The following is a 20,660-nucleotide window of genomic DNA, read 5'->3' on the forward strand; positions in this document are numbered from 1 at the left end:
CAGCACCGGGCAGGAGAGGGGACAGCACCGGGCAGGGAGGGGACAGCACCGGGCGGGGGCAAACAGGAGCTGGGAGAGCCGGAAAATGTCCTGGCGCAGCTCCGTGCATGAGAGGGGATTTGTGCCGGACCGTGCTGGGATGGCCGGGCTGGGTCCCCGTGTCCTGGTGGTCACACCTGGCAGTGACCCCTCGCTCTTCTTCCTCCTTTTTCTCCTCCTCCTCCTCCTCCTGCCCCCAGGGTTTGGGGAGGGCCCCGTTCCCTCCCGGGACGCAGCACAGAGCGGAGCAGGAGCCGGCTGGGGTCGGCACGGTGCGGCTTTATTTCCAAATCCCTTCACGTCCATGGAGGGGGGCGAGGTTCTCCCTCCCCCCCGGGCCCAAATCCCTTGGCAGGGCCCTCCCGCTGCCCACCACGGCCCTTGGCAGCCCCTCGGCCACTTCCAGAGCCCTGGGAGAGCCCGGGAAGGGCCGGACACCCCGGCAGAGATGCCCCAGGAGCCTCTCCCGGGTGTTTTGGGGACCCCTGACCCGTCCTGGTGTCCCCAGGCCAGGACTGCCCCTCGCCCAGCCCGGTGTCACCAGCTGGGCAGGGACAGGGCCGGAGGCCAAGGGGGGCTGCACAGGGGGGGTCTCCACCCTCCCCTCCCTTTTGGGGGGCTCGGGAGTGGCACAGAGGGGGAACAAAGCCAGCACTGGGGGCCGGTGCCGAGAAACCCCTGAGGGACACAGCTCAGCTACAGGACACACAGACACGCACTGACCACGGGGGCACTGCCGGGGGCACGGGGGGCAGCGGGGGCACGGGGGTCAAAGCTCGGGCCTGGCACCGGGCAGAGCCCAGCCCAGGGGCCCCGCGGGCCGAGGGCAGGTCCCGCCATGCCCCGTCCGCGGTGCCCGGGGGCACGGGGGGCAGCGGGGTCCCCGTCCAGGCCCCCCGTCCAACCCCCAGCGTCCCGCGGGCTGCCGAGAGAACTGAAAAGTGCTTAGAAAAGAGAGAAACCCCTAGAAAACCTCCCCGGGGCCGGACCCCCTGCTTGCCCCCCTGCCCGGAGCATCCCTGCGGAGGGAGGGAGGGAAGGAGGGAGGGATGGAGGGGGAGCGGGGCCGGAGCTCGGCCCGGGCTCCCCTCACACCAGGGCGTAGTCGAACTGGCCCCGCTCCAAGCCCTCCTTGTGGTCCGTCCAGGAGGAGGCGGGCATGCGGCTGTAGGGGTCCAGCAGGATGCGGAAGCAGCGCACCATCAGCATCACCAGGAACACCAGGAGGAAGATGACGAAGGCAAAGACAGTTTTCTGCTCGGCATCCATGCCCGCGGCGCCGGCGGGGTGCTCCACCAGGGACGGGGAGAGCAGTTCATAATCCATGGTGGATGCATCATTCATGGCAGAGGCCGGGGGCTCCAGGGCAGGGCAGGTTCGGGTGCCCCGGGGCGACCAACTTCAGCCTCTCGTGTGCCCAGGCACCTGGAAAAGCGCCTATTCCATGGGCAACCCCTCGGGATCGGCTCCTGGGCGAGCCCAGAGCTCCTGGAGGGAAAAGCAGAACCGGTGAGGGAGCAGGGATTGGGTATGGACGTGGAGAGATGGGGAGGGAGAATTGGCCACGAGAAAAGCAGAACTGGTGAGGGAGCAGGGAATGGGTACGGGCATGGAGAGATGGGGAAGGAGGAGGAATTTGCCATGAGAAAGCAGAGATGGAGAGGGAGGAGGAATTGAGTGTGGGGGAGGCAGGGATGGTGAGGGAGGAGGGATTGGATGTGGAAAAACAGATGGTGAAAGGAGAAGGAATGGGATGTGGGGAAAGCAGGGGTGGCTGGGGAGGAGGAACCGGCCACGGGATACAGCAACAGGCCCAGGAGGTGCTCAGGAGGTTCTCAGGGAGTTCTGGATTTCTCGGCAAGCTCAGGAAGCCCCAGGTGAGGGCGCAAGGCACGGGTGGGCAGCTCCAGGCACTGGTGCAGGGGCCGCTCCTCTGACCATGAATCCCCAGCAATGCCTGGAGAGGCCCGGGCTGGTGCTGAGGGACCCTTTGGAAGCCCAAATCCCAGGTGATCCCCACCAGAAAGGAGCTGTGGGGACACAGGGGCTGCTCAGGGAGGCCTGGAGCTGTCCCAGGATGGACTCAGCAAGGACGGGGGGGCTGGTTCCTGCCGGGGACTCGTGTCCTGTGCTGCTTCCCCCGGGGTTTGGAGCAGGGGGAGCCGATTCCCGAGGAACAGGGGCACCCACCTGGCTGCAGCTGCGTGGGGACAGGAGCAGGGCCAGGCTGTGCCCACACAGCCCCGTCACCGAGCTGGGCTCCGGCTCTCCAGGGCTTTGGGAGGCGAGGGAGAGGGACAGAGAGAACAGGGACAGGGTTAAAAACAGGGGCTCTGGCCACTGCAGGGAGCACAGCAGCACATCCCGGGACACCTCTGGAGTTCCCAGCACTGGGGGAGCTCCCCCAGGAGAAATCCACACCAAAATCCATGGAATATCCACACCAACATCCCTGGAATATCCACACCAATATCCATGGAATATCCACATCAATATCCGTGGAATATCCACATCAATATCCATGGAATATCCACACCAAAATCCATGGAATATCCACACCAACCTCCCTGGAATACCCACATCAATATCCATGGAATATCCACACCAAAATCCCCAGAATATCCACACCAATATCCATGGAATATCCACACCAAAATCCCCAGAATATCCACACCAATATCCCTGCATTATCCACACCAACATTCCTGGGAGAACATCCATGACAACCTCCCTGGGAAAACATCCACGTCATCCTCCCTGGGAGAACATTGACACCACCCCCTCAGGAGAACATCCTCACCATCCCCCCTGCAACATCCACACCATCATCCCTGCAACATCCACACCATCATCCCTGGAATTAACACGATCCACCCTGGAATACCCACACCATAATCTCTAGAGCATCCACATCAATATCCCTGCAACATCCACACCATCCCCCCTGGAACATCCACACCATCATTTCCGGAATATCCACATCAATATCCCTGGAAAATCCACCCCAATATCCCCTTGCAGCACCCTGGAGCCTGAGTTCAGGCTCCAGGAGATCCAGGCTCCAGGAAAATAAAACCCAAAATCTCCCTGGGAGAGCTCAGGAGCATCACCTGCCCTCCCTGGCAGCGATATCCAATATTCAATATCCAATACCCGATGTCCAACATCCAACATCCAACATCCAATATTCAATATCCAATATTAATATCCAATATCCAACATCCAACATCCAACATCCAACATCCAATATTCAATATCCAATACCCGATGTCCAACATCATCCAATATTCAATATCCAACATCCAATATTCAATATCATTCAATATTCAATATTCAATATTCAATATTCAATATTCAATATTCAATATTCAATATTCAATATTCAATATTCAATAAATACCCATGGAGAAGGGCAAGGCAGAGCAATGCCAAGGCCACCACCCACCCTGTCCCCAAGTGCCACACCCACAAGATTTTAAATCCCCCCAAAAATGGGGATTCCACCCCTTTCCATGCAGGAATTCCTCTAATATCCTAAACCTAGCCCCTAAACCTCTCTCTGTGCTTCCCCCATGGACATATCGGGCTTAAATATTTCCCTTTGTGGTACTCAGGACTGCAATAAATCCTGGAGATGCCCAACTGGCTCAGGGCCCAAATCCAGGGAGAATCAGGCACAGTCAGGAGAAAAGAGAAAAATTCCTGCTAATTGGTAACCCTGGTATTATTTATCTATTATTAATATATTAATATGAATACATTTATTTATATATTAATACAAATCATAGATTTCTCTAATTTATATATTATTTCTATTAAATATTATTTATCCTGAAAAGAAAGGATTTATTCCCTTTTGGGATGTGTTGCCTTTTCATCACTGGGGGCTCCCAGGGCAGCTGTGGCTGGAAGTGTCCAAGGCCAGGCTGGAGCACCCTGGGGTGGTGGGATTGGGTGGAATTGGGTGGAATTGGACGAGTTTGGGGCCCTCCAGCCCAACCCATCCCTGACTCCGTGCTCTGGATTTCCTGGGAATTTGGAGCAGAGCCCCATCCCTTGCTCAGGCCCCTCCAAGGAGCTGCTGTTATTTCAGGAACAGTTGATGGAGTTTTATTAAGATTTTATTCCTGTTCCCTTAGTAACTCAAAAGACACAGGCGAGGAAATTGCTTAATAGGGACAGAGCTCACAAAGGAACAGGATCACTGTCAACAATTCCAGGAGGCTGTGCCCAGGTTTTTCTGGGAACGAGGCACGAATTAAATGTTAATTTGGGAACGGCGAATATCTAATGAGATGCTTATTAGGAACAAAGGAGGGAGTCAGCACGGAGCCAGGCAGGATCTGGGTGTGATCCAGGTGGGATGGAGGGCAGGATCCAGGTTTGGGCTGGAAGGACCTGAAAGCCCATCCAGAGCCAGCCCTGGCACCTTCCAGTGCCCAAAGCTGCTCCAAACCCCCGGCCTTGGGCTGCTCCAGGGATGGAGCTCCGGGAATTCCATCCCAGCCCCTCTCCACCCTCACCCTAACAAATTCCTCCCTCATTCCACCCCGAATCTCCCCTCTCTTCCCTTAAAACCACTACCCCACCCTCCTCTTGCTCATGAGTGAAGCTCTGGAAAATCTCCCTGGAGCGTTTTTCCACGATTTTTGGTGCCTGAACTCCTCAAAGGTGGGGAAAGGCTTCAGTGGCAGGGCCAAGGGGTCCCTCCCTCCTTCCCTTCACCTCCTCAGCAGCAGATCCTGGTGTTCCAGCCGTGTCCGAGCCGTGTCCAGCAGGACAGAGGGACAGAGGCAGCTCCGTGCCCCTCTGGCCACCCCGGTGCTGCCCCTGGAGCAGCTGCAATCCCTGCATTGCCTTTTTCAGTAAATGCTGCTGCTGGGACGGGGCCTGGCTGCCTCTGGAGCTCATCCAGGGGCTCTGCCGGGGGATCCTGAACTGCCAGCAGGATCCAAGCCCCGGGCACGGAGCTGGCCCCAGCCAAAGCAGAGCACAGGGCCGGTCCCCTGCTTTATGGGGCTGGGACGATCCTGATTTTCCTGTCGACCCTTGCTGTGAATCCCAAAGCTCTGTTCCCCCTGGGATCTGCTCCTGCCCCAGCTCAGGGCTGCCCCAGGGGCTGCTCCTCTGCCCCGTGCCAGGCCCAGCAGGAGTAAAAGTGCTCCCCATGCCAGGAATTCCATGCACTGGGATCCACTGGGATCCACTGGGATCCACCTCCCCATCCCAGCCTCCCTGCTAGGGTCAGACTCCCCTTCCCACCCTGTCCGTGCCCGGGGGGTGCTGAGCCCCCCCTGCACCCCCAGCCTGGCTGTTGCCGACCCTCCCGTGGGTCCATCCCACCCCGGAGACGTAGGCAAAGCCAGCGCCAGGCAGTGCCAGCCCTTCCCAAGGATCCAGCAGGACCCAGGGGCTTCCCCCAGCCCCTCTCCATCCCCCAGCCCCGTGGCATGGACCAAGGGATGCAGGAGGGTCTGGACCGTGCCCAGGGAGGATCCCGAGCCTCGTGAGGATCCCTTGGGTGTCTGGTGTCCCCTCACATCCCAAACCTGCTCCCAGCGCCTCTCCAGCTGGGGCAGTTCCCTGCTGGAGCAGCCTGTGGATGATGGGAGGGCTCCAGCCCCTCTCCCAAGCTGGAATCCTGCCTGGATCCGGCAGTGTGGGGCAGATGGAGCCTGGATCCAGGCAGATCTGAGCAGATCAGCCCCGCGGAGTGTCTGGGATGTCCCATCCCCTCCAGGAGCAGCCCAGGGCAAGGCTCAGCCCAGCCCCAGCCAAGCAGGGATGGATTTCCCCAAATCCCAGGCTCTGAGACCCCCGACCCTGCCAAGAACCCTCCTCCCAAACCGACCCAACCCCAGGACAAGCTGTTCCCACCCCAAACCCCGGCCGCCTGCCCTCTCCACCCTCCCGGACAGCACCTCTGGGACATTTCCTGGCTGCCCCCGGCAGACGGGGCTGGGGTCCCTGTGCCCCCGGGATCGGTACCTGGCTGCTGCCCCGGGCTCCCGGCTCCATCCCCGGCCATCCCCCGGCCCCGGGAGCGGCGGCGCTCGCTGCCGCCCGAGCGGGTTCGGGTTCCTATGGCGATGCGGAATCAATTAGAATAAAAGGTGGAGCGCAGCAATCGGAGCCGGAGAAGTTTCCTGAGGCGCTGGAGAAGCCAGACCGTGGGAGTGCTCGGGTTTTGGGGCTGAGCTGCGCCCCCGCCCCGGCTCCGCAGCCCTGTGATCCCAAAAAATTCCCTCTGATCTCACGGGGAGCTCCTGCATCCCTAAAAATCTGCTGGGACCCCTGGGAAGCTCCTGCATCCCAAAAACCTCCCTGTGATCCCTGGGAAGCTCCTGCATCCCAAAAATCCTGCTCTGATCCCCGGGAAGCTCCTGCACCCCTGTCCCCCCGGGATCCAGGACAGTCCCCAGCGTGTCCCTGTCTGTCCAGAGATGCTCCAGGATTCCCAGGCTGGCACAGCCCCCCCTGTTCGTGGCACTCAGACCAGGATCAGCCTCAGGGACACGCTGGGGTCACACCTGGCAGCACCTGGGCACCTTCCTTCCCCAGGATCCACAGGGATGCAGCTTTTTGGGATGTAAAGCGCTGCAGCTCCCGTGTCCCCTTCCCGCAGGGAAAATTCCATGGAAATAATCGGGGTTGAGTTTTCCTGCTCTGTCAGGCTCGGTTCTGATGGAACTGGGGTTCCTGGGAGGTGCCCACGGGGAGTTTTCCACACTCCAGCAGCGCAGGGAACGCTCGGTGCCCGGGGCACAGGGCAGCTCAGCAGGGGCAAATTAAAATTGCTTTGCTCGTATGGATGGACAATTCCTGAAGGTCTCCTTCCCACCTGCTCCTGGAAGAGCCACAGGAGCCTGGTGTGGCTGCCCTGGCAGTTCCCAGAGTTCCTCTGGAGAAATCCATCCTCTGTCCCATCTCCAAATCCCAAATGTGGGCAAGGGTGCTCAGAGCCTCCCTTTCCATCATCCATCCATCCATCCATCCATCCATCCATCCATCCATCCATCCATCCATCCATCCCTCCATCCATCCATCCATCCATGAATCATCCATCCATGAATCCATCCATCCACCATCCATCATCCATCCATCATCCATCCATCATCCATCCATCATCCATCCATCCACCATCCATCCATCCATCCATCCATCCATCCATCCATCCATCCATCATCCATCCATCCACCATCCATCCATCCATCCATCCATCCATCCATCCATCATCCATCCATCCACCATCCATCCATCCATCCATCCATCCATCCATCCATCCATCCATCCATCATCCATCCATCCATCCATCCATCCATCCATCCATCCATCCATCCATCCATCATCCATCCATCCACCATCCATCATCCATCCATGAATCCATCCATCCATCCATCCATCATCCATCCATCCATCCATCATCCATCCATCCACCATCCATCCATCCATCCATCCATCCATCCATCCATCCATCCATCCATCCATCCATCCATCCATCCATCCATCCATCCATCCATCATCCATCCATCCATCCATCCCCTGGCAGTGCCCCAGGCTGGACAGGGCTTGGAGCACCCTGGGACATGGATGGAACTGGAAAATCTTTCAGGTCCCTCCCGGCTAAAGCCATTCTGGGATTTGTGCCTTTAATTCAAGTTTAATTTCAATACTGTCATCCCAAAACTCCTCTGCCTCTCCCGAAGTCCTTGATAAGGAGCCCCTGGCAGTGGGAATTGCTGTGTGGAGCTTCCCACTCTGCCCTGTCTCCTTGGAAGGCTCTCAGAGCTGGAAGAGATCCTTGTGCTGAGGAATTGTTCCTCCTACAGCACAAAAAGCTGGATGGCCTCGGGGGAGCTGGGGACAGAGGTGCCCTGAGGCACAGGGATTCAGGAATACTCAGAAATTCTGGCACTCAGGAATATCAATGCCAGCCCTGCCTCAGAGCCGGGTTTGGAGCTGCAGCCTCAGGGGGATCTGGGCTTTGGGGGGTGCTGAAGAAACTCCAGGTGGAGGCAGGAAGGGAGCAGGTTCCTGCTGGATACTGAAACGAGGTTCAGCCTCTGCCTTGTCCCACGCTCAGCCCTGCAGTCTGGGGAGAGGAAAATCCGAGTGTTCCTCTAATCTGAGCTGCCTTCCCTACAAAATGCCAGAAACCTCGAGCAGGATCTGAGCTCTTTTTAGTGCTGACAAAGGGATCTGTGGAACCTGCAGCGGCTGCTCTGGGTACAGCCCTGTGGCACCGAGTGACTGTTCCTGCTTGGAGGACAATCCCACACTTGGCTGCTCCAGTTCCAGGTGAAAAAAAAAACAAAAAAACATTGCCCGTGGCTGGGGGAAAACCATTTGTGCTTCCTGCAGCTTCCAGCCATGGCAGCTTGGATTTCACTGCCAATGGGAATGAAAGAAAATCACCTTGGGCTCCCTGGGAGCCTGGGTGGCTGCAGGAGGAGAAATGCCTCCATGGAAAGGGTGGACAGGCCTGGAACAGGCTGGATCCCCATTCCTGCAGGGGTTGAAGTCAGTGGGGATGTGGCACTTGGGGACAGGGGTGGCCTTGGCAGGGCTGGGGATGGTTGGGCTCGATGGCCTTGGGGGCTTTATCCGACCCTGATCATTCCATGGTTATTCTGGGTGACACCAAAGCCCTCCCAGAACCCCTGGCCCTGGTGGGGCTCCCCTCCCTCCCCTCCTGGCAGCACCAAAGCCCCTTCCCGAGGGCTGAGGCCTCATTCCCAACATTTCCTGGTGACACTGAGGGATTGTCCTGCCCTGCCCTGTCCTGTCCTCTCCAGGCTCCCCTGCTCAAGCAGAGAATTCCAGCTCGCTGCCCTTCCCGAGCCAAGCCCGGCCCTGCAGAGCTCTCCCGGACAGGTGAGGGATGTTTCACACCTGAGCTGCTCCCTGCTCGCTGCAGGAGCTCTCCCTGCACAGAGCCCCAGCCCAGCAGCTCCCCTGAACCACTGAGCAGAGGCCACGAGGGCAGTTCTGCTCCTTTGGGTGCTCCAAAGGGGGAGAAGAGGAAAAGGAAATCCCTGGAGCAGGAATTTCCAGGCTCAGGCAAGCACAGGGAGGAAACCCCAATTCCCTGAGGTGTCCCCAGACAGGAGCTGGGGGCTGCAGCCAGGCCAATCCACGGCTGTGAACAATCCCAACCAAATTCCTGCAGTTTTCCATCAAAACCAGCCTTTCCTGGTCGAGCCAGAGAGGTTTATGACACCGAAAATGGGATGACAGGGGGGTCAGTCCAGGGGACAGGGAGCTCTGGGGACACCAGCAGGGTCCAGGTCCCTGCAGCCACCCCAGGAGCAGCTTCAGCAGCTCCAGAGCCACCAAATTCCCCGATCCCTCTTTCCATGCCATGCACCAGCAACAGGAAATTCCCAGTCCCTGTCCCCTCCTCCTGCTCTGCTCCTGCCACCCCAGCCCCGCTCCAGAGCCCAGGGAGGAGCACCCCAGGCTCCCAAAATGGATTTTGATGCCAGCCCAGGTGACCCAGAGGCCACAAATTGTGTTGCCACTCCCAGAGGGACGCATCAATGTGCTCCACAACTCCTCAGAGAATCTCTGGATAACCTGGAGCATCCCATGGGATTCTTTCTTCCTGAAAGAAATTTGTCACATCCATAAATTGCTGGGAGATTTATTCCTGCCAGCCCTAAAACTGCACACAAAGTAATGGGATTTGTCCAAAGCCTTTAACAGGCTGTTCCCCTTGATTTAAAGGCTGTTGAAGTGTCTTTATTTTCTTAGCACATTATTAATTCACATTCTGGCTCCGAGGTGCCTCCGGAGCCGGCGATTTGGGAATCAGAGCAGGAAAGGGCAGCTGGAAGGGCTTAGGCAGCAAAAACCCAGCCCAGGGTAACTCCAGGCTGGGAATAAGCAAAGGTTATCCACGCCTGGAGTTGTGCATGGAACAGCCACGCTCAGCTCTGCACAAAAACTGAAATTATTCCCTGTCCCGACTTTGGGAATTGCAATCCCAGCCCCAGGCTGGGGCAGCACTCCCTGAGGCTCTGGGAAATGTCAGCTCCAGCCCCTCCGGGGGTCCCCAGCTCCCCCAGGGCCCTGCCCTGCCCCTGCACAGGTTAAGGGATGCTTCCCTCGGGGTTGGGGGAGGAAATTCAGGATTCCATCAGCGCCACAAACGTGGGGACAGCTCCTGAGCACTCCAGCATCCATCGTGGGGATCGAAATCCGGGAAGGCTCAGCCCAGTGCCACTCCCAGCCCATCCCAGTGCCAGCTCCTGACCCATCCCAGTGCCATTCCCATCCCATCCCAGTGCCACTCCCAGCCCCATCCCATCCCATCCCAGTGCCACTCCCAGCCCATCCCAGTGCCATTCCCAGCCCCATCCCAGTGCCACTCCCATCCCATCCCATTCCATCCCAGTGCCACTCCCATCCCATCCCATCCCATCCCATCCCAGTGCCACTCCCATCCCAACACCACTCCCAGCCCATCCCAGCACCACTCCCAGCCCATCCCAGTGCCATTCTCTTCCCAGTGCCATCTCCTGACCCTTCATCCTGACAACCCTTCCCACGAAGGAATTTTCCCAATATCCAATTTAAACCCCCCCTGGCGCGGCTCGAGGCTGTTCCCTCTTGTCCTGCCGTTCCCTGGGAGCAGAGCCCGATTCCCCCTGGCTGCTCCTGTCAGGAATTGTGGATGATTTATAAACACAGCCCCACATTCCCTTACCCACAGGCCCAAACCCAGCTCCAAAAGCACCCGGGCATTCCAAATCCCCCCAAATCCACCCACCCAAGGCCACGGGCAGTGGGAGAGCCTGGAAGGGGATCAAACCCAGGAGTTTCCCACGGGCAGCCCCAGCTGCCTCGTTTTGTGTTAATTTGCATTTTTCCTGGTCTTTGTGAGCCATTGAAGGAGGACGGGGCAGCACGAGGCTTCCCCCAGCACCAATCCAGGGAGAAGTTTACGGGAATTCAGCCTGGAAAACAGGGAGGGCGTTTCTGCTGTGTGCAAACAACCCCAGAAATGCTGAGTAATTCCTGGAGCATGGGAAGCAATCATTACTTTTAATTACCAATTAAATGACTCGGTAATTTCTTGCATTCAAGCAGCAATGGAACTGCAAACAATGCCAGGCAAATCGGGTCTTTAGCATTTAATTACCGGGCTCTGCCATGAATTATTGAGCAAATGGGCAAAGACTCAGCTCCCAAGAACTCCGGCGCTGCAATTAAAGGATTTTTAATCATTCCTGGGTCGGAGGCGCCGTTTGGAGCCGCCCTCCACGTGCATCAACACCCGGAGCAGCGGCCGAGGCTCTGTGAGGATCACGGAGCTGAATTCCCCAAAATAATCCGGGCTGGGAACCCTCGAGAGTGGGATCGTCAATGCCAGCCTGGCCAGCTTTGCTCCTGGCACAGAATCCCAGACTGGGTTGGGTTGGAGGGACCTTGAGCCCACCCAGTGCCGCCCCTGCCATGGCAGGGACATGTCCCAGTGTCCCAGGTGCTCCCAGCCCCTAAAACCCAGACTGGGAGGGCAGCAGAGGCTGAACAGAGAGAGCACTCCCCAACCCACGGCTGGTGCCAAGTGCTCCCCAGCCCAGCATCCGCACAGGACCGTAAATCCAAGGAAAAATGGACTTTCCCGGGGCCAGCATGGGCTGGTTGTCACCCAATTCCAGAGCGACCCCCCTGCCTGGGGAATTCTCTGGAATTGTTCAGCCCCTCCACCCGCCCAGTTCAGAGGCAAACGGGAGCAGGAGAGGGAGGCGAGGAGGCAAAGCAAAGCCTCGCTGGATTTGCTCCATGTCCTTCCCAAAAGCACCACGAGTGTCCCAGCCTCTCTGCCTGGGGAGCGTTTTAACCTGGAGGACATCCCTGTATCCCTCCTTCCCTCCATCCCTCATTCCTTCAATCCCTGCATCCCTGCATCCCTCATTCCTTCCATCCCTCATTCCTTCCATCCCTGTATCCCTGCATCCTTGATTCCCTCCATTCCTGATTCCGTCCATCCTTCCATCCCTGCATCCCTCCTTCCTTCCATCCCTCATTCCGTCCATTCCTGATTCCTTCAATCCCTGCATCCCTGATTCCTTCCATCCTTCCATCCCTCATTTCTTCCACCTCTGATTCCTTCTATCCCTGATTCCATCCCTGCATCCCTCCATCCCTCCTTCCATCCCTCCAGGCTTCCCAGGATGTGTGGGGCCCTGCAGGACGGAGCAGGAGCCCTGAGGAGCTGAGGGACCCCCAGCACCCCCCCAGAGCAGAGCTGCTCCTCCTCCTCCTCCCCCGCAGTGCCAGAGCCTCTCAGGCACCGAGATGAGCTGATAAAAATGCAGATCGATGGCAGGGCCAGGGCTCAGCTCCCGGAAATCGATGCCGTGTTCCCATGCCGAGAACTGCCCGCGATTTTATCCGCCCTCGGGAGGCTCAGGGGCTGCAGGGAGCCGGGGATCCCATTCCTGCCTCCCTCGGGGAAGGGGCTGATCAAATCTGGCCGCGGTTCCCAGCATTTGGGGCAAACCCGGCAGGGGAAGGATCCGGGAGCTGCTGGTGGATCAGAGGGGCTGCCCTGAGCTCCTTGAGGCTCCCCACATGCAGACTCTGCTCCAGGGCTGTGCTGTGGGATGGACGGGATTAGGGAAGGCGGGGATGGCCACAGACCCAAAAAATCCCCCCCAAAAATTCCCCAAAATCACCAAAAATCTCCATCAAAACCAGGGGGATCCAGCAGGGTCCTGGATCCCAGCAGGGTCCTGGATCCCAGCAGGTCCCTCTGGTCCATCCCCATCTCTCACCTCCTCCAAGGCTCCCCCACGGCCAGGGATGTCTGGGCTGGGTTGGGGTCAGTGACACCCATGGAACAGAGCAGGGGGGAAGGAGCATCCACAGCACCAGACCCCAAATCCTCTCACCCCACTGCTGGAACCTTCCAGCTCCCCCTGTGCCAGGCAGGGACAGACGGGGGGACAGCCCTGTCCATCCGCAGCTGGGACCCCCATCCTGCCCAGGGACCCGTGTGCCCCCGCCCTGCTCCGGGCTGCAGCTCGGTGGCTCCAGCCCCGTGCCAGCCTCCCAGGCTGCTCCCGCCTGTGCCCGCCCTGCCAGCACACTCTGTGCCACGCCGGTGCCAAGCTCTCTCCATCACTGCCTGCTTTGTCTCCCTGCCATGCCCTGGTGGACACAGGCGTTCCTGGAAGCACCTTGGCAGCCGGGCTGGGCTGGGATCCTGCTCCAGGGCCAGCAGGGCTGTGTCTGCCCCGAGCCTGGCGGGACACCAGGTGCCCTGGGGACAGGGTTCCCTCCCTGCTTCTCCCATGGGATGCTCCTGCTGCCCCTGTCCTGCACAGCTCTGCAGAATCCGTGCGTTTACTCCATCCCCTGGCAGCAGCTCTGGTTCCAACCCCTTCCTTTCCAGGAGGAGCCTTCGATGCATCCCTGACCTGGAGAGGAGAGGATCCCAAGGATGGAGCAGCTGAGGATCCCGAGGATGGAGCAGCTGAGGATCCCAAGGATGGAGCAGCTGGAGATGGAGCAGCTGAGGATCCCGAGGATGGAGCAGCTCCCTGGGATCCAGCAGGGAGCAGGAGACAGAGCATCCCCCAGCTCTGCCCTGTCCTGAGCCCATCCCCATCCCTCTGGAACATTCCCAGCTGCCCAGGGGCGATCCAGGGAGTGCCCAGCTCCATCCAGGGAGTGCCCAGCCCCATCCAGGAGCTCCCTCACCCCTCAGTCCTTGGGAAGGCTCAGCAGCTGCTGGGGACTCATGGCCCAGCCCCAGCAGCGGCTCAGATCCGGATCCCAGTGCGGGATGCTCCAGGCAGGGATGAAGGAATGAAAGGAGAGCGTTACAAAACAGTCCTTGGAGCAGGGAGGGGAATTTGGAAGGGAATTTGGCCGGCACGGCTCGCCCTCCCAGGCCTTAATCCCTTCGTTAGCACAGCCCGGCACAATTAAAGACAAACTCCCAGCCCTGCAATGCAGAGGGGCTGCGGGAGATCCCGGGAATTCGGGGAATTCAGGTACCGGAATCTCCGGCCTGAGGAGCCCTGAGGAGCCCTGAGGAGCCTGCGCAGCTCCGTGGGGCCGATCCAGGGATTTCCCAGCTGAATTCCCCCAGCCAAGAGCTCTCCCAGGCCAGAGGATCCCTCAAGGATCCCTCATCCCCCGGGCTGGGCTCCAAGGGAGCTGTGGGATCATGGAATGGGGTCAGGGACACCTCCCACTGCCCCAGGCTGCTCCAAGCGCTGGCCAGCCTGGCCTGCAGAGCCATTCCAGGCTGGAAGAGCACGCAGGAGCTCCTCCCCATGGTCCCAAAGCTGTGTCTCTCCTGTGGGCTCAAGGGTCTCTGCTCCAAACCATTCCCATGCACCAGGGAATCCCAGCAGAAGCCAATTGTGCTTCCAAAGAAAGGTTTGGATTCCAAAAATCCTCCCTGAAGGAGGTTCTGCCTGGGTGGTTGGGATGTAGAGACCTGGTGGGCACCAAGCCCTGCCAGGCCAGGAAGGGAAAGCCACACAAGGGCTTGGGGGATGTTAAAATCCATGGATAGAGCTGTGCTGCCCAGTCCTGGGAACTTCCAGCTCCCCAGCAGCATCCTGCCCTTCCCACAGCACAGACTCCTTCAGCAGGTGCCTGAGGAAGGGTCTGCTGGGTCCCTGCCTCGGGATCCCGGCTGGTTTCCAGACAGAGCCAACCCCGGGCACGGCTGGAGTGGGAATGGGAATGGGAATGGGAATGGGAATGGGAATGGGAATGGGAATGGGAATGGGAAAGGGAATGGGAATGGGCAGTTCTGTCCCACCAGCCAGGCACGACTGGGATCAGCAATTCCAGACCCACTCCCGATCCCTCTTTTGGGTCCCCACAGCTCTCCCCTGCAGGTTCCAGCAGGGAACAACCTCCAGCTCCCCTTTAATCCCATTTTCCATCCTTGCCCCCATGGCCTGGAGCACTCCCATCCCGCAATCCCCTCTCCATCCTTGGTTACTCCTTTAATCCCGGGTTTATTGCCCCGCCCCGGGCTGCAGCTCAGCCTAACGGCCCTGGGGTCCCTGCAGGGAGCTCCGATCCCTCAAATCCACTTTGTGGGGAGCGTTCGGAGGCAGCTCCAGCCGGGCGGCTCTTCCTTGCCGGGATCAGCCGCTCCCACAGCTCGGCTCGGGATTTACCGGCGCTCGGCACCTCCAGAGAGCTCGGCACAGCCAGCCCGAGGTGTCACCGCTGCTGTCACCGCTGCTGTCACCCGCTGCTGTCACCGTGTCAGGCGCCGGGGGAGGCGCGGAGCTCACGACCCGCGGCTGCCGCTCCCAGCTCCGGCTTTTCCGGCATCCGCCCACGGCCCTGCTGCCGCTCCAGCCCCGGAGCGGCCTGCCCGGGCTGCCCGCGGCCCGCTCCGCCCCGCTGAGCCCCGGGAACGCCGCCCCGGCCCCGGGGCAGCGAGCAGATGCCGCCGGCAGCGGGAGGAGCCGCGGGGGCAGCGGGAGCGCCCGGCCGGGGCCGGCGGCAACAGGTGCAGGGAGCCTCGGGGACAGCAGGCGCTGCTGGGTGGCCCTGGAGCTGGCCCAGGGCACGGAGTCAGGGAATTGTTTACGTTGGAAAAGTCCCCCGAGATCGTCGAGCCCGTTCCCAGGCCACCACTGATCCCCGTCCCCAAGCGCCACATCCAGGCTTGAAACGCCCGCAGGGATGGGGACGCCCCCAGTGCCCCCGTGCCAGCGCTCGAGCAGCTTTTCTGTGGAGAAATCCCCCCAGTCTCCAACCTAAACCCCGCCTGGCACAGCCTGAGGCCCTGTCCTCCTCCTTTCCGGGGGGATTGCAGCCCGGGGGTTCCATCCGTGCAGTTTTCAGGGGTGATCCCACCTCCCTCCCTCCCCTCCTGGCACAGGAACCGAGGGGAGAGACCCCGAACGGATCCCAGGCGTCCTCCCAGGGCTGCTCAGGGAAAAACAAAGCCTCACCCAAGGACCTGGGCACGGCCAGCAGCGCTGGGGCTGCGCTGCCACAGCAACCGGGCAGATCCTGCTCCCACCGCCTCCCTCGGCCAGGAAAACCATCCCCGGCTCCTGTCCCGGCACAGCCCTGCCCGGGCACCGCCAGAGCCACCGCGAGCGTCACCCCGTCCCCTCCCGGGCTCCGGAACACCTCCCTGCCGAGCTGGGAGGAGGCAGAAGCCCGGGAACGGCAGAAGGAGGGGACGGCAGCCGGGTCCTGGGAGCCCCGGAGCGCCTCAATCCCACAGCTGGCCCTGCTGGAGCTTCAGCTCATGTTCAACACGAGGCTCTGCACCAAAAGCTGCCTCCAGCCAGCGCAGACTTCCCCAATCCCCTCTGGCACCCCCGGCGCTCCCAGGGAGCTCCCGCAGCTTTTCCCGAGGGGCTGAGAGTGGAGCGGCCCCGGCTCCTGCGAGGGGCAGCGCCGTGGCTCAGCCCTGTGGCCCGAGGTTCTGCGGGACCCCCCCGGCTCCCGCAGGGACCCCCGGCTCCCGCAGGGACCCAGCGGCTCCGCTTCATCCCAAAGTTTCCCGAAGCCGCCCTCCCCCGTCTCCCAGGCCGAGCTGGGGACCCCAAATCCCCTCAGCCCTCGGGGGCTTCGGCAGCCGCCCCTTGGCTCCCCGACAGCAGAACCCCAAAATCAGCGGCTTTGCAGCAGCTGCGGGAATTCCTTGTTTTCCACTTCTTCCCCAAAATGCCCATCCCAGATTTTATCTAACGGCGATATTCCTTCCACTATTCCCCTTTTTTCCCGCTCCCCCCCACCCCAGGCTGTCACAGACCCCCGGGCGCGCCCCGACCCCGGGGATACCGCACCTCTCGGGACCCCCCACCCCCGCAGGGAGCCACCCGGGCACCGGGAGCGGCACCGGGAGCGGCACCGGGAGCGGCACTGGGAGCGGCACCGGGAGCCGATCCCCGCGCATCCCGCACCGCCCCTGCGGAGCCGCGGCCGGGCGGTGCCCGGTGCAGCCCCGGGGCTCCGCCACCAAACTTTCCCGGTTCCCCCCGCTTCCCCCCGGTTCCTCCCCGCTCACCTGCGCTCCGGGCGGCGGGCAGGGGCCGCGCCCGCTCCGCCGCTCCCCGAGCCCATCCGGACCGGCCCCGCCGCCTCTCCACGGCGCAGCCTGCCCGGCCCGGGAGCGGAGCGGAGCCGCCGCCGGCGCTTGCGGGGCCGGGGTTTGAATTCCTCCGAGCGGCCCTGATTGGGCTGCGGAACGGGGGGGGGAGCTGCGATCGGGGGGGCGGAGTGAGGATACGGGGTAGGGAGGGATGCGTGGGGTGCGGGGATGCGGAGGGCGTGGAGGGATGCGGGGGATGTGAGGAGGGACGGAGGATGCGGGAGATGGAGGATGCGGGGGTGTGGTACCCGGCGTGGGGGGGATGCAGCGGCTGCGAGGAGGCGGGAGGGGGGATGGGAGCACGGGGGGATGCGGAAAGGTGTGCGGGATGTGGTACGGGGGGTGCGGGGGGAAGGTGGTGCCCTGGGCGGGGGTTTAGGGACGTGGTGAGCCGGGGATACAGGTGGAGTGGGGGGGATGCAGGGATGTGGTTCCTGGGGGGTGTTCAGGGATGTGATACCTTGGGGGGTGTTCAGGGATGTGATACCTTGGGGGGGTTTCAGGGATGTGATACCTTGGGGGGTTTCAGGGATGTGATACCTTGGGGGGTTTCAGGGATGTCCCTGGGGGCGCAGGGGTTGTGCTGTCCTGGGGGGCGATGTGAGGAATGTGGTGGACACACCCGGGGAGGTGACAGCGCCGGGCCCTGGGAGCAGGGCCAGGGGGCTGCAGTGGGTGTGGTCCTGCAGGAGGACCCTGGGCATGCAGAGAGGAGCAGAGCCATGGGAATGTTGTGAAAATACGGGATTTGGGGGTCAAGGTGGCTGCAGGGGCATCCATGGGAGTGGCCCTGGGGGTGTGGGGGACAGGAGGGCAGGGGGGTGGCAGGAAGCCTTGGAGCAGCGCCGTGCTGGGACGGGCAGGAGGGATCCAGGCCCCGCGGGGGTTTTTTGGCCAAGACCCCTTCGAAATGCCAGCTTGGAATTCCAGGATTGCTGCTGCTTGTGCCCATCCCGTCCTACCGAGGATCCCTGGGACGCTCCCGCGGGCAGCACGGGCTGGCAGCAGGGACAGGACCGTGGTGCTGGAGCTGCTGCTCCTGTCCAGCCAGGGGCTCCCAGCAGCCCCCAGAGCACCCCTGCAGCCAAGCCCATCCCTGCCGCTGCACCATTCCTGGCTGGAGCCGTCCCTCCGGAGCGCTGCCTTCCACACCCCCGGGGCAGAGCAGGGCCTGACTCTATTTTCCCTCCATCCCTTGTCCCCAGTCCCTCCCCAGCTCTCCTGGAGCCCCTTCAGGCCCTGCAAGGGCTCTGAGCTCTGCCTGGACCCTTCCTTTCCCCAGCTGAGCGCCCCCAGCTCCCCCAGAGCAGAGATGCCCCATCCCACACGGAATCCCTTAGGCTGGAGATGGGAAGAGGTGCCCGCTGGGTTGGCACAGATCTTGGAAGCAGCTGGGAGCAAGGCTAAGCTCTGCCAGGGCTCCCACCTGGCATTCCACAGAAAATTCCACTATTCCCTTGAAATTATCAGCCCTTGCTGTGGGCACGGCAGAGTCACACAGACCCGAGGAGGCTGGCAGGGAGGAAAAAAAAAAAAAAAAGAAAGAAAAAACGCCTGGAAAAGTGTTTCTGTGCACGGCTTCGGTGTCTCCATGGCTACGGGAGCTCGTGGCAGACGTTCCCGGGGAACTCAGACGTGCCGGTGCCAATGGAGACCGCGGGGCTCATCCCCGCCAGGGCAGGTCCCGCTCACAGCCCCTGCATCAGAACAAACGCCAGAAGGAGACAGAGCCCGGCCCACGGGCTATGGAGGGAGCCGCGGGTGCAGCGCCGGCACCTTCCCAAAGGAAAGCCGAGCCTGTGATCCCGGGAAATCTGAGCCTGTGATCCCGGGGAAAATGAGCCTGTGATCCCGGGAAAGCCGACCCTCAGTTCCCAGGGAAATCCGAGCATCTCTCAGTCCCAGGGAATGCTGAGTCTCTCTCAGCCCCAGGGAAATCCGAGCCTCTCTCAGCCCCAGGAAGCTCCGGGCACTGCTCACAGACCCCGCTGCAATCAGAGCCCACCGGGGTGTTTGGATCCCTCCTTCCCCAGAGCAAACCTCGCTGGCAGAAAGGATCCATCAAAATCACGGCGGATTTTCAGGGTATTTTAAGAAAATGGTTTCATGAAGTTCCTGCTGCATGTGCGTTTAAAAAGGGAGGTATTTTTGGAAGTTTCTCCTTTCCCGTTTCAAAATCTATGTAAATCCTGTCAGATAGTCCCAGTTCCCAATTAGCAGCACTGCAGCAGCCAAGGGAAAATGAATTAAAGCTGTTTTAAAAAGCACCTGAGCTGAAAACATCCCAGGGAAAGGCGGGATGGAGATCAAGCACAGGATAAAATCCATGCATCCATCCCTCAACCCGTGGTCATTTCCCTCCCGAGGGCTGCTTTGAAATCCAGCCCTCCCAAAGCACGCATGGCTATTATGGGATGGCACAGAGGCGCTGGATGCCACCCCCTGGGGCATTCCCGGGGTTCCCCAGCCCTGCAGGGACATCCCCAGAGCTCTGTGTGCCCCCCGGGTGCCAGCCACGGCTGGTGGCACGTCCCAGCTGCTCCATGCCCCCATCCTGTGCCAGGATCCTGCTCCTGGTGGGTGCCCAGCCGCTCCCAGGGGATGTTTGGAAGTTTTTCCCGCTGGAAAACAAATCTCTGCTGCACCCACGGCCCGGCCCAGCCCTCAGCGCTGGCGTTTGGGATTTTCCTGCTGCTGCTCCCGGCTCTGGGCTGAGCCAGGGAAGGACCTGGAACCCCTCCAGTGCCACCCCCTTCCCACCAGCCCCACCCAACACCTGGGCACCTCCAGGGATGGGGCGGCCACAGGCAGAACCTTTCCAAGGGGAATTTCCTCCCCGTGCTCCGTGGGGAGAAGTGCTCTCTAAGCCTTTGCCTTAATGAAGCTTTATTTATTTCTTTTAATCGGCAGGAACAGTCAGAGCCAGAAGGATCCCTCAGTAACTCATCCCTCCACCCAGGCTGACAAAGCCCCCGCTCCTCCCAGCAGCTCCAGGGAGAACTCGCAGCTCTTGGAGCTGAGCTGAGACAGGAGAAGAATCATTTTGGAATCATTCACCACAAAAAAAAAAATAAAACAAACCAAAACCATCTCCGAGGCTTTGGCAGAGGAGCTGAGCTCTGGAGAGGCAGCACAGGAGGCTGCTGCTCCATGGATCTGTCCCAGCTGCCTTCCCAGATGAAAAACACCTCATTCAAAAAATCCTCCCCCCTCTAATGAATTGTTCTTAAACGAGCTTGGTGCTCGGGGCTTGGCTCAGAGCTGTCGTTTGGCAGGGATGCTTTGTGTGCTAAAGGCTGCAAAGAAGAGCCCCAGTGCCAGAAAGGCCCAGGGAGGACAATTTCACCTGGCAGCAGGGGCTGCATCCCTCAAAAATGCATTGGAGGGAGGAAGAGAGGAGCAAAGAGCACTGAGGGATCACTGGGGACACCCTGATCATCCCATTCCATCAAATCCAGCACTGAGCTGGGAAAATCCTGAACAAACCCCTCAGGGCAGGATCTGGGGAAAGCCCCAAATGCCT

The 20,660-nt window shown here is 60.5% G+C and overlaps 1 protein-coding gene across 3 annotated transcripts; it reads right to left on the minus strand.

Annotated features, from left to right (window-relative positions):
* Window positions 1-305: 305 nt before the first annotated feature.
* CTXN1 (cortexin 1) lies at window positions 306-17,188 on the minus strand. Of its 3 annotated transcripts, none has more exons than XM_030966545.1 (3): window positions 17,054-17,188; window positions 2,230-2,314; window positions 306-1,527 (listed from the first exon to the last, which is right to left on the minus strand). In XM_030966545.1, the coding sequence occupies exon 3, from the start codon at window positions 1,381-1,383 to the stop codon at window positions 1,129-1,131; it is 255 nt and encodes an 84-aa protein (XP_030822405.1). In that variant the 5' UTR covers window positions 1,384-1,527; window positions 2,230-2,314; window positions 17,054-17,188; the 3' UTR covers window positions 306-1,128. The 3 variants fall into 3 exon arrangements, with proteins under 3 accessions (XP_030822405.1, XP_030822406.1, XP_030822407.1); XM_030966546.1 differs by lacking the exon at window positions 17,054-17,188 and adding an exon at window positions 4,765-4,825; XM_030966547.1 differs by lacking the exon at window positions 2,230-2,314 and having other exon boundaries at window positions 17,054-17,159.
* Window positions 17,189-20,660: the final 3,472 nt, after the last annotated feature.

Source organism: Camarhynchus parvulus, chromosome 28, assembly GCF_901933205.1.
Source record: "Camarhynchus parvulus chromosome 28, STF_HiC, whole genome shotgun sequence".
Taxonomy (NCBI): Eukaryota; Metazoa; Chordata; class Aves; order Passeriformes; family Thraupidae; genus Camarhynchus; species Camarhynchus parvulus.